Raw genomic sequence first — 14,001 nt, 5'->3', positions numbered from 1 at the left:
CCAATTTGTTGTTGCCCCTTTGCCATTCAGATTGTTTGTTATAAATATTACAGAGGACTGTTACAGACAGCAGGTGCAGAGGCTACAGGATGCAGTGGTTTACCCCTGTATGCAAGGGTGTTCATAAAACATTTGGAACAGTTAAGGCCTTAACACTGGATCCTATCGTTTATCAGGAATAAACAATATGGAAATGCAATCAAAACTGCATATAGTTGATGCCTTTATCTGGAGCACGGAAGCTCAGAAATAGACCTTGTTCCGAATAAATGACGTACTCCTTCACCGCTGTGTAATCATGTTCGTGTTCTGAATATAGTCATGACACACAACAGTATATATTTTCGGGCAAATTAATCTCTTGAGAAAAAATGTGTATGCTGTTCACCGTTTACCTAAAGTACATTCCATCACTTATAACGGTGATGGTTATTGTATTTTTTCTGTTATCAACCAAGACATTCTCAGAGTAGGAAAATGTGTGTAGTACTTTAAAGGGGCCTGTATTTAATAGTTCTCCAGGTGGTATGGAGTCATTAACATGTATTATTACACGGCTTGGTTGAATGCTCGATTCTGATTGGTCAGTCATCGGTCATTATTTCTGGATGACCGATGATAATGACCGGTGAGACTGACGAGGAAACTGTGTAATCAGAGACTCAGAGCACCTGCTTGTGCCAACCTGCGTTGCTTGGTTTTATGCTTTATCTAACATGACAGCCATGTAAACAAACAAACAATGTCATTTACAACTAAACGTTGCTCTCAACAATGTTTTTGAAAACATTTGAAGTGAGAAATAGACGATGCAATGACCGAAAAGTGATTCTATTTGATCCACTGCACTTCCTTGTTTATCGTGGCACAACAACGGGGGAATACCAAAACGCTCGCCCCAAAACACAGTCGCCCCGGGGCAAAACCGGCGGTATTACAGGCAAATCGGCAGTAAATAGAATGCGGGGCGAGTGTGTTTTGGGGCGAGTTTTTTTCCATTTCGTCATTTGTTTTTGCGAGGCGAACTTGTCCGCTCGGCTTCGCCTCGGTGGTTAATCGCCCTGTCGGGCTTTAAATTTCAATAATGACTACCTCCCCATGCATTATCCCTTGCTTATTAATACAAAAGTATAATTCACCAATAGTGACTAAAGGGCAAAGATATTGGCTAACACACACACACACACACACACACACACACACACACACACACACACACACACACACACACACACACACACACACACACACACACACACACACACACACACACACACACACACACACACACACACACACACACACACACACACACACACACACACACACACAATAAATGAATAAAAGACCCATATTATTAGTTCTCCAGGGGATAGAGGTGTCTTCTATACAGATTAATGTGTGGGAATGTGTGTGTCTATAGGCCTATGTGTCTCAATCTGCTTTCTGGAAACACTTGCCCATACTGAATATGGAGATCCCTCTCCGAAATTGGGGTGTCTTAAGATCGAAGTAATAACTTTAGTAATTAAAGTGTCTACTGCACTGAAATTGGGGTGAAGTGGTTACTGGTTAATTCAATGAACCTTCTCCCTTTCTAGAAACATATTGGAGTCAAAAGTACTAGGCTACAATGTCTTTGAATGTAGTAGTGGTGACTGTGAAAGTCATATAGGCCTATCCCGATTCCCAAATAGGCCTACTCAAGTAAAGTACACAATCATATCTGCAGATACTCTCACTTTTAATTAGGTGTAGTGAACCATAACAGTCATTACTACCTATATTAAATTAATCCAGCCGGCCGTTATGGCACGCACGGTATTGATACGCACTGGTCCATAGATCAGGCCTGATCCAACTAAGAATCAGAGTAGTTATAATTTCCTGTGTTCTGGTGAATTTTGTGTGTTTGATTCATTACTTCAAAGTGAATATGTCTGTATGATTGCATGCACTGACCACACACCCCAAGCAGGGGTCTGGGGGTCCTCCCCCAGAAACCTTTTAACAGAGTAGATGTAATTTCCTATGTTCTAGTGAATTTTGGTGAGCAAATCAAGGAGAAATCAAGGAGAAATGACAGTCAAGGAGTCCTCAAGGAGATGTGGTTGAAATCAAGGAGAATCCTGCAGGATCCAAGATCCAGCCCTGCATAATAGTGGTCACTAAGTAAATATTACGTCATCAGTTTAGGACAGCCCCCTTTAACACAGCAGTTTGAACTAGTTGCCATGTTTCACTGGCAAAATGATTATGGAATTCCGATTTCACGCGGACTATTTAAGCGTTTACGAGTCTATGGTTTGAAGCTTTCTGCTGATAATAAGCATAAAGCGTGTGAGGGTGGGGGGGCGGTGGTTGGGGGTGTTATATAAGCAAATCGCTCAGTGTGTGATGTGTATTCTGTGAACTCAGTCCTGGTCTTTCATCTCCTCACTGGACTCATCTGGATACATATTGTGGATACATTGTGTTGTAATGGCTCCAGCCAAACAGGACCAGAGACCCGTCCGGCTGATCGCCGCGGCCTGCAGGGACATGGGAATCGGCAAAGATGGACACTTGCCCTGGCATCTCCCGTAAGAGTTAAGATCATTTACTGAACGCAGCGCTTATTTAAATGAGCTGTGATTTAAATGAAAGGGAACATGATGGGGTAACAGGATAGGTGGGCACCAAGGAAGAGTGGGCACCTCGGGGTTAAATTGGCTATTTTTGTCCTAAAAAACATTTGACAATTAATGACTAATATTTCTACAATTGCTACAAAACCTGTATAGGCTACAGTCATTTTGTGGCATAAACAAGTTAAGTCTGATTAATTTAACATTTTATACAAAATAGCCAATTTGACTTCGAGGTGCCCAGATGTCCCTATAAGTGCCCACTTATCCTGTATCCATTAGGCCTATTTCTGCTATTATATTGTAATTAAAGACTAGTTTATGTTGATTGTAGCCTAATTGTTTGTTACATGTTGCAGGTCTGAGTTCCAGTTCTTTGTGAAGAATGTCACAAAAGTCTCCCGACCAGGTAAATATCAACATCAAAGTCATGCATTCAGAATAGTAACGAATATGCGAGCATCGTCAATTGCCAAGTTACAACACGTTAACATGAAAATGGAGTTACATGTTAACGCCACGTACCAAAAGTAAACTGGCTTTATTTATATCATTAAATCCTGTGGCACACTGTTCACAGCAAAGCCAGGTGCAGAATAAGCTAATACACTAACAACCAAAACACTAGTTGCACACATGAGACTGCATAGCACATGCATAACTGCACAGCAGTGTTGCAGACTAAAACTATTTACTATTACATGTACCTTGTGCACTGCAGTGGCAGTGTTGAATAAAGCCATGTCTTTCCTTGAATTAAAGGGTTATAGTTCAGATTTTTTGAGTATTTTCTGTAGGAAATACTTACCATTAATGTAGTGGTTGCAAAGGTATTAATTGATTGCCCGAGTTCCGTGGTCAGAGTTATGGTCCGTTTCTGATAAATATGAAGTAGTTCCGGTAGATTAGTAGATTTGGTGGGGGCCGCTCATTAAAAATAAATAAATTAAAAAAACTAACGTCATTTGTATTGTTGACCTATTTCTACCATATATAGAGCAGGTTTCGTTCAATTTCGACCCCTCTGTCACATGGTACTAATGTTTGTGTCCAGAATCACTGCGCCGCGGCAGCCTACTCACGCACAAAATATATGACACAAAAAATAGTACCAAGTGACAGAGGGTTCGAAATTGAACGAAACCTGCTCTATATGGTAGCAATAGGTCAACAATACAAATGACGCTAGTTTTTTAAATGTATTTATTTTTAATGAGCGGCCCCCACCAAATCTACTAATCTACCGGAACTACATTCATATTTATCAGAAACGGACCATAACTCTGACCACGGGACTCGGGCAATCAATTAATACCTTTGCAACCACTACATTAATGGTAAGTATTTCCTACAGAAAATACTCAAAAAATCTGAACTAACCCTTTAAGGCACCAAACCCTTGTGTTCCAATGTATAATGAAATGTCTCACATCATGGACTAGCATTCAGAAGGCAGGTGTGAAAATGGAGGACATTTATACTGATTACAACATTAAACACCCGAGACGGTATTGCAGATAAAAGTACCATGTATTGGTTTTCAGGCAAAATAAAGAAAAAGACAAACATTAACACAGAATGGCCATTACAGTTCAATATGATCCAACCAAGACGCCATAAACAGCTCAGTCTTTCCTGTGTGTGTGTGTGAGTGAGTGAGTGAGTGAGTGAGTGAGTTAGAGATAGTATGGCTGCTGCAGATTGTCCTGCCCTGACAGGACAAAAGAGCCTTTTAAATACATTGTTTACATTTCAATCAAAGTTAAAAAAAATATCTGCCAGGTCAACAGTGACCTGGCATCTGTCTACATTCCATGCTATCTTAATCTATCTAGCTTCAGTTGAGCAAACAATAACGCATCAAAGTTGGTAAGTTCAGAATGTAAGTAATTGTTTGTCTATACAGACCTGCAGCAGCTCCTGTGTGATGTGATCACCATTCACCTCACTCACTACTGTAGGCTGACTGCTTTTACCAGGGTGTGGCTGGTCAGTGATTGCTGATTGCTGACTAGTTAGTGATTGCTGTGTAACTAGTCACTGACACACTAGTGAATGCTGATTGCTGTGACTGGAATCCCCATCCACAGGAATGCACAGACATGCACAGACATATCTAGGTGCCTATGTCAACCTCTTCTGTCTCAAAGAGCTTTGCAGCAAGGTTAAGATGTAAACTGGAGAATTATGTTTCTAACAAGGCAGCTGACACAGGGACGTACAAGCAAGTCCAACAAACATTTCAACCCCAGAATAGCCAACGTGCTATTCTGGGGTGTAAGAAAATCTGTAAGCTGTAAGAAATCTGGCCAACCTCATTGCCAAAGCTTAATGTTTTCCATTCAGCTGTAATTCCAGGCATGATATCTTGTTCTTCTTACCTCTCTACTCTTACCTATACCATTCATGTGGTTCATGCATACCGCTGCACCTTTCAACAGAATAGATTAGAACAAGATAAACATCTATGTAAGCACACAAAACAAGTATTATTTTAACAGGACAATTTGGTAGTGAATGTTGAAAACCGGGACATTTTAGTGTTTTAGAGATATTTGTCACGGACTTGGGAAACACAGCTTAAACCTGGGGACAGTAAGCAAATTGGTGATGATAATGATGGCTGTTGTTGCTACAGCACCTGCATTTCCCTAGCCTGGCATAGCCCGAATTATCTAGCCTGGTAAACCCCTCCCTCCGGAAATCTCATTTGTATTTGATTAAATGCAAATGAGATATCCGGGGGGGGGGGGGGTTACCAGGCTATGAATGATCTGCCAGAACAAATGAAATTCACTCTGGCAGATTCTTCTGGTTTCCAGGCTAGACTTTACCCATGGGAATCAATAAAATGTCCATCTTGTCTGTCTCTCTGTTTGTCTGAAATGTGATTTGAACCCATTAACAACAGGAAAGATGAACGTGGTGGTGTGGGGGAAGAAATGCTGGTACTCCAATCCAGAGTGGTTGTTCCCAATGGCAAATGTTCTGCATGTGGTTCTGAGTACGACTCTGAGGTGAGATTATATTATGTCACATGCATTTAAATACGGTAGCATACACAAAGTGGATCAATTCACAGGAGTATCAAGAAGTGAAGCGTCTCAGTGGTCACTTAGTCTTCTGTGTTCTCCGTAGAACGGTTCCAGACAACGCCCATTTCCTGTGTCAGGACTTTGAAAGTGCTGTGCATCTAGCAGCATCGCCTCCCCTCTCTGACCTGGTTGAGACCATCTGGGTTGCAGGGGGGGTTCGGGTGTACAAGGTAAACTCCTGTACGTGCTTCTGCAACTTGTCTGTTCACCCATATCTTCAGTATTGTAGCATCACTGACCCTATCCTTAAAAAGTAATTCCACGCACGCACGCACGCACACAACTTGAACTTGAACTCTATTGTCACATAACAGGTTTACAGGTGTAAAAAGGTTTTCAGGAAAGGGGAAAAGGAGAGCAGCATAGAGATGGACTTACAACACGTTGCATTGTGACACATAGTGAGCTTGAAGATCTGCTATTTTAGAAATTTGACAATTTTTAATAATCGATTGAATCAATTACTTTGATTAACTGTTGCACCCATAGTACAGTATGTGCTCTCTATCCACTGACTTAGACTAAATATCGCCTCCTTTTGATCAGGAAGGACTGATGCATCCATGGTGTGACTTGGTTTACCTCACAGACGTCATGGCTGACTTCGACTGCGATGTTTTCTTCCCAGAGTTTGATAGAGATGTTTTTAAAGTGCAAGAACGGTATGTCTACTAGCTCATTTCCTGTACCATCAATGCAGGCTTTCCTTTCCTTTTATTTGGTCTCTTGATATGAACAGGAAGTTCTAGAAATAAAATGTCATTGTTGTACCACGGTACAGATTATTTTGAAGATAAACAGTGAACTGTTTTTGCAGTGGACACGAGCCACAGCTATGCTGTGAAGAAGATAGGAAATTTGCTGTGAAATTATAGTCAAAGTTAAAGCTGAAATTGAATGAAATTTTAGCTAATCAATCGCTAATGTAGAATATTCAAGTGCAAAAATGCATTACTAAATTGTTTAATTGAATAAAAATCTAAAATATAAACCAGATGGGGTCTAATAACGGCGTCACTTTTCATTGTTTGTATTGCATTTGTCTGTGATCTTCCATCAGCTGCTGAAACTGAGAATCTCTCTTTGTTTCCCATTCAGATTTCCTGGTGTACCAAGTGAAATTCAAGAGGAGAATAGCATTAAATACAAGTTCCAAGTGTACAAGAAGGAGATTTGTGATGCAGGGGAGACGGTGGACTGAGTTATTGGACATACTGTACTGTCTCGAACTGTTTACACGTTTCTCTGTCTATTCTGCAAAGTCAACCTCTGTATTCTATGGAGTTTATGGAGAATATTAACCCTAGTTTGCGGGAATGGTTCAATATTTGTATTGAATCATTGTCAGCATGTAGTCAGTGTGCTTCAGTGCTGTGGATTTCGCAGGGTACTTGTTCATTTCCAAGCCTATGCAACACAATCCAGGTTGAGCCTACAGTATGTCTCTGATAAACTGATGGGTGAACTATAGTACTAGTTTACCTGCCAATTCGGGGTATTAGACTAGAAAGAAAGAATTTATTTACATTTCAGGGAATGTCATCAGTGTTCAGTGTTCTTCATGCTGTGAATGAAGAACATATTTTCTGTATTATCATAATATTGCAAAAAATGCAAAGAGAAAGAAAAAACTTTTTACTGCATTGTTGAAGACATTAAAGCATTTCTTTATCACAGAATTTTAAAGGTTAAGTTGTATTAATTTAAGTCAATTTGTATTTCATTACTTCAATAGTTCAAATAGTTGTCTTTGTACATTATACCACAAAAAGCCAGTAGATGGAGCCATACACCAAGACTGCAACATGCTGCTAGTAACTGAAGGCCAAACTGGAGATTTGGATTATGTCTTACAAGGTTTTGTCAGTTGACTTTGCAAATGAATGACATACCGTAAGTCTGATGTATCATCTCTATGTATCTGAATATAGTTAGCATCTTCTTAGGAGGCAGCCTCAATGTACAGTAGATATTTAATATTGGCACACAGTGATACAGGGTACAGTCATAAAGAGTATTAGAAATGTGCAGGAGGTGTAAGAAAATCTAAGGCTTAGACAACATTTAATGTAGACATCAGAAGCCCAGTCCATGATGCTAATGCAAAGATAAGGATGGCCACTAACAATCCCACAATACAATTATTATGATAATGATCTTGAAGCGGATGTCTTGATATAAGGAATGCATGATTGAAGATGTTCTTCTGTTTGAATTGTTTGTAACTTGTGTTTTTGCCTTTTTCTAACCAACCAACCAATCAATCAATGAATCAACCAATCAATCAATCAATCAAACAAACAAACAAACAAACCTTTGTCACAACACAATTACATGCAAGTGAGGTGAAATTCTCGTTTGTGCAGGCGTTCCCTGTTAAAGTTTGTAGAAAAAGTAAAACCAGAAAAAAGGAACATGAAAATAGCAGGTATTAATTCAGTGTCATGCAGATTAAAAGATCATAGATAAATGTATAAAAGGGGCATTCACTATAAAACCCATGTAGAAAAACAGTGCAGGTGTCATCTATATGTCATGGATTTATATTGAATAACAGCGTGTTAAAAACATATTTGAATGTCATGTTTTACATCTACAAGTAGCTCTTCGAAATGCCAATCTGACCTCCGAGATGCAGGGATATTTACCACTGCAATAGTTCAGGCTACAGTTGGAAATCATAACTTTAATTGCAGGTGTCTCTATTTTCATATTCCCTGTGACTTACGATCCATAAAGGCAACGTGTAACCCCTGGCTAATAATAATCAACGCCACGTCTGAAACAGGGATGGACAATTTATTTCCCCCCTTATTAACCCCGCCAGCTTGTCTGTGTAATTCAAAAAAATGCAGGAGGAGAGGAGATTGAAATGACAGTGGATGATTGGAGTTATGGTTAGAGGAGCAGGGCCGTATTTGCATTTACACCAGCAAAGCTTTATTTATGGGGTCCTGTGGGGAAGAATTGTTTCTGTAATAATTTACCTTGACAAAGGTCTTGTCTTGCGTGTCTCTCCTTAGTCATGCAAGGAGAGCCCCCCCCCCCCCACCCCCAAAATTTAGTATTCACTATATTTGAAAGAACCTGATCTTGTAACATGACAAAGAGCTTAAAAGACTTGTCCAAGTTCACTTCACTTGCCTAAGTAGAAGTAGCAATACCACAATATGAAAATACTCTGTTACAAGTTAAAGTCCTGTATTATAACTAAAGTAGGCCTACTGTACCAAAATAAAAGTACTTTTTTAAGGTCAGGTCTACAAGCTCACAACAGCGCATTATTGTGAACTTGTAGATCAGATCATTTCAAATAGCCGAGGTATAAAATAGGGCTTAAGTGGTTAATGCATTTTCTTTAAATAATAATTCAACTCTATAAAGAAACTAGTAACTAAAGCTAATAGATAATTGTGTACAATATTTGCCTCTGAGATGTAGTGGAGTAAAAGTATGGTATAAGTAAAAGTATTTAAAATTGTAAAAGTAACTTGAGTAAAGGTACTTAGTACTCGTGCAGTTCCGTAGGAGGCCCCGCATCACAAATGGTTAGGAAATCAGCTGAAACTCATTATTAGATGCACTTTCGCCCATTATCTGCCCAGCGGTCGTTGTCATGACTACGGCACCCATGCTGGGTATGATGCATACTACAGATGAGGAATCAGACGTTTACATGTATCCAGTGGTGGACAGTAACCAAGTACATTTACTCAAGTACTGTACTTGAATAATTTGTTTGAATATTTGTACTTTACTTAAGTATTTGTAATGTTCGGATACTTTCAATCTACTATTGGAAACAAACATTTTATTCTTGACTCCACAAACATTTCTAGGAAGAGGAAAAATTATCATTTCAAACATAGATTAAAAAAAAAAGATCTACAAGCTCACAACGCACCCCAACGCATTGAGAGCATGTAGATGTGCTATTTTCACCATTATTATTTTTGAATCTCTGGAAAATGTTTGAAATAGGGGGGAAATGTTGACGTTTTTATACAGCAATGCACTGATATTAAAAATGAAATGTACTTTGCAATTTGTATGTTTGAATACAGTATTTCAAAAGCAAGCACTGCAGTACTTTGACTCAAGCACAAATTTGACTGAGCAACTTTCACTTGTAGTTGAGTAATATTTGACCAGAATACTCCCACTCAGGGTCTATAGGGTTGAGTACTTTGTCCACCACCACTGCATGTACAGTAGCCAACAGTATCTCTCACACACAATTGCCCTCTCTCCACTGTACGTCCCCCCCACCGTCATTCACATTACCACAGCGAAGGGACCTTGAGATATAAAGTCATGGCATCATTAGCTGTGCTGCTCGCTCATTAAAAAGCACTCCAAGCATGTTTCAAGATCTCCTGCAGACATAAAACGGGGCATTCAAACCTAAATTCAAGATGCTCTGCAAAGCCCTGGCTTGGTTTAGATAACGCTAATATTGACTTAGTGGCTTTATGCTGAATAAACGGAGTGAACTAACCCCAAAAGCATACATATTTTGTACATGAGGCTCAAAGATAATTTGAAACATGGTGATCGCAAAGCAGTGGAATATCACTTTTCCTAAATTAAACTGAACTTCAGCTGTTCTCATTACAAAGGTTTGCAAATATTTAGTATTGTAATGTTTCTAATAAGCAATTCACTTACTAGAAACAACGGAAACAAATGCATCCAAACTCCTAGGCGATGGCCTCTGATCTGAGAATGGTTGTTCATAAACTATATTCATTGCTAGATTTCAATACTCAATAATCAGAGTTAATAAAACATTATTAATGTATGCATATTGCAGTCTGACGATACCTTCTAAAATACCCCAGAGTATTCTTGCTTGCAGTTAGCTGCCCATATCAATAGAGAAGTTGAAAAAAACATCAAAGATATTTGATCAGTACCACATCTTTGCTTTATGTGCCGTCATTAATGATGGGATTGAACATCAAACGATCAGATAAAGAGCTTATGTACAGTAGTGGAAGACGTTATTTCTATATGCGTGTAATATATATATATATATATATATATAAATATACACACACACACACACACACACACACCAAGTGTGTGTGTCCAATCCAAATCAAAGTCCTTTCCCCCTTTCTTTCAATTCATTTTTCCATTTCATATGTTTGCATGTGAAGTCAATTGAAATGGAAATGAAACGACATCTCAGCAGTCAAATAAAGCATCTCCATCTGTAATGCAACAATACAAACGTGAAACACAGATAGATCTCAACCCCCAAGGGAATAGAATAGATCTGTGCTGCCAAGAGTGTGAAAATGAGATACTGCAGCAGATGGAAGATGAAAAGGTTTGAAAAATCTAGCTTTATCCCTCAGTAATGTATTGAAAGATGTGTCAACATGCTCAGCATCAGACAGTTACATTATATTTTGTTGGTTTTCTATATTAGGTGATTACTGTATGATGCAGCAGCCTGTACGTAAGTCATAAACAAGCATAAATGAATCATTTGGCAAGGGCCTGAACCCTATTTTATACATCATCGTACGACAGTGTTGCGCAGTGAAAATAGGAGATCTACAGTACAAGCTCAAATGCTCACTGTGAGCTTGTAGATCTGCAATTTTCACAATTTGTGCAGAGTTTTGAGCATTTTAGAAAATAGGGACACGGTTGAAAGTAGTTCATCTGAAATTCCAATTGTCTGACATTTGAACATCCCAAATGATAATGATTAACTGCCTCTCTATCAAATAACAAAAATGTCTATAAAAGTTTTATAAATTTGTCTCCCATCCATACAGCATATAAACACCATCAGGCACAAAGACTCTAGTTTCATCTGCTGATGACATTTAATTAATTTGCCTCAGTCCATAGTACACAGTAAAATCCTTAATTAAACTTTTTATAATCTCTGAGTTAAATTAATATTGAAGATTTTACTGTCCAACACGTATATCAATCATCGCCTTTTAAAGGGGCCACAGGGTTAAACATCGGCCTCTCTCTTCGGAGCTGTAGTCTTCCATAGCTCTTCTCAAAGTCCTTTTTAGTGCCATTGAGGACCTCCAGGCTGCCAGTCTTTACATCGTATCCACTCATTCTCAGTCTCTGGATCCGGTAGGTTACTATCTGTGTGGTCAGCTCCAAAACGGTGGGGGTCTCTATGATCTGGGCCATGCTGATGCCAGCCCTGCGGAGGCCCTCGAAGCGTTCGGCCAGGATGGCTTCCGAGTAGTACAACAGCGCCGGGCATTCGATGACAATGTCCCGGAGCTGTGCCTCAGAGCAGCCCATGGTGTCCTGGGAATAAGCCAAGGTTAGGCGCATACTGTCCGGGTTCAGCTCGGTAACGAAGCCCCTGAGTTTAGAGAGGAGACGGAGGAGCTCCGCGGTGGTGAAACCCTTGTCTCTGAGGAACAGCAGATTATGTCTCAGCACCCAAGGGGGTTTAAGGAGAACGAAGGGGTTCTGACTCAGCAGCTTCTGAAGCCAGATCTTCATGTTGGCCTCCTCTCCGCCGAGGTCCAGGTAGGCCCGCTGGAGGGTGATGACCATCTGCTCGTTCTGCCCTACCGGTCGGCTGAAGCTCTGGGGGGCGCTGGCCATGAGCTTGGTGACGATTCGCCTGTTGAGGTGCAAGCTCCGGAAGTACGCTATGTTGTTCCGCTGGTTGTCGTGATGGCTGGACGACGTGAAGAAAGACGCGGGGAATTTCTCTATGATGCCCACCAGTTCTCTCTGGCTGGGGCACACCGAGGTCCACAGCTCCCTCTGCGCCTGCATCTGCTCGGGGCTGCAGAGGACCGCCTCAGGATGGAGCTCCAGGACGCGGGCGACGACAGGACCCGACGCTCCCATGTCCTTCAGCAGGCTGGCCGCCTCCGTCACATAGGCCGTGTTCCGGTGCAGGACCCAGCCCTTGAGCAGACGGATCTTCTGAATGTCCACAGAAAGCTCGTAGAGAGCCTCCACGGTGTGCCGATTCTCTACAAAGCTCAGTGTCGCACATGGCCTGACGTTTAGAAGAGCTCTGACACTCTGGCACTGGAGGCACAGGGACTTGGAAATCAGTCGCAACATTGAAGCTAAACGCTCAGGTTGGTGGAAATGACCATTAATATTTAAAGTAATTAGCAAACTAAGAAAACAGTGCTTCTTTCATGAGTTTGATAGGAAGGAGTCTGAGGAGGGGGACAAAAAGAACACCGGTACTTGAGTCAAAGTATAGATACTCCTGGTCAAATATTACTCAACTACAAGTGAAAGTTGCTCAGTCAAATTTGTACTTGAGTATTCAAAAGTACATGCTTGAAAGAAAATACTGTACAGTAGTCAAGAGTACAAATTACAAAAGTACATTTTCTTTTTTAAAACGTAGACATAAAAAAACACTATACAACGCACCACAACATCATGTTGCCAGCTTGTAGATCTATTTTCATAACATTTTGTATTGGGCTTAAGTGTTTAATTCATAATGTAGTTGTACTTTTTCCCTCCCTAGAAATGTAGTGAATTCAGTACAATATTCCAAAATTACAATTACTCAAATACATAAAAAAAAACTAAATAAAAAGCCTACAGTACTCAAGTAAATGTACTTCATTACTGCCCACCACTGGCAATGAATGACAGTTAGCCAGTAGGCAGCTAATAGCTTTAATAACATCATTTAGCAGAGACAGCCCTCATAATGGCAACAGAAAGGCAACACACTTCTGAAACACACTGACTTCTTTCTGCAACACGCTACTCCTCTGAGACTGTAAACATGTCTAGAATGCATGCAAAACATATAAACAGAAACACACACATGTACCTTTAGCTCTGCGGTCACAGGATGTGACGTTTTGTTATGACACTCATCTCTTTTTCAGGACATTGTGTAAACGCAGCGTTAGCGGGCGTTGTGCACAACAGCGCTAAACAGGGGCGGTGATGGGTACTGCAGAGTGGCATACATTGAGTCATGTCTCATGCTGTACAGCAGCACACAGTGGTTCTCAACCAGTGGGTCTGGTCCCCACATGATTTTGGGGGGATCCCCAGATGACAGTGAAGTGACAATTTAAGGACTTGCTTATATGAAGTTGGGGAAAAAAGACGATTACTGCATCAAAAGTAATCAACAAACTATACTATAAAAAATGGTCAAGCACTGGCCAAATTGTCAAATAATATAAGAGGCAACATCTTTTTAAATAGACGAACGATTCTACAAGCTCACAACGCCTCGCAATATTTTATCTGTGGAACCGAGTCAAACTAAATGTAATGCCTCGACT

The 14,001-nt window shown here is 40.3% G+C and overlaps 2 protein-coding genes across 2 annotated transcripts; one reads left to right on the top strand and one right to left on the bottom strand.

The window, feature by feature from the left end:
• Window positions 1-2,294: 2,294 nt before the first annotated feature.
• On the top strand, window positions 2,295-7,367 carry LOC311048096 (dihydrofolate reductase). The gene is made up of 6 exons (XM_084061132.1): window positions 2,295-2,582; window positions 2,987-3,036; window positions 5,539-5,644; window positions 5,766-5,892; window positions 6,269-6,384; window positions 6,821-7,367. Exons 1-6 carry the CDS (start codon window positions 2,482-2,484, stop codon window positions 6,921-6,923), a joined length of 603 nt encoding a protein of 200 aa, XP_083917258.1. The 5' UTR covers window positions 2,295-2,481; the 3' UTR covers window positions 6,924-7,367.
• A 4,179-nt stretch (window positions 7,368-11,546) lies between these two features.
• mterf2 (mitochondrial transcription termination factor 2) lies at window positions 11,547-13,558 on the bottom strand. The gene is made up of 2 exons (XM_084059378.1): window positions 13,536-13,558; window positions 11,547-12,897 (listed from the first exon to the last, which is right to left on the bottom strand). The coding sequence occupies exon 2, from the start codon at window positions 12,794-12,796 to the stop codon at window positions 11,672-11,674; it is 1,125 nt and encodes a 374-aa protein (XP_083915504.1). The 5' UTR covers window positions 12,797-12,897; window positions 13,536-13,558; the 3' UTR covers window positions 11,547-11,671.
• Window positions 13,559-14,001: the final 443 nt, after the last annotated feature.

The sequence above is a fragment of the Gymnoscopelus microlampas genome, assembly GCF_963454915.1.
Source record: "Gymnoscopelus microlampas genome assembly, chromosome: 6".
In the NCBI taxonomy this organism is placed as follows: Eukaryota; Metazoa; Chordata; class Actinopteri; order Myctophiformes; family Myctophidae; genus Gymnoscopelus; species Gymnoscopelus microlampas.
The sequence above is the reverse complement of the archived record's forward strand: the minus strand, read 5'-3'. Positions and strand labels throughout refer to the sequence as shown.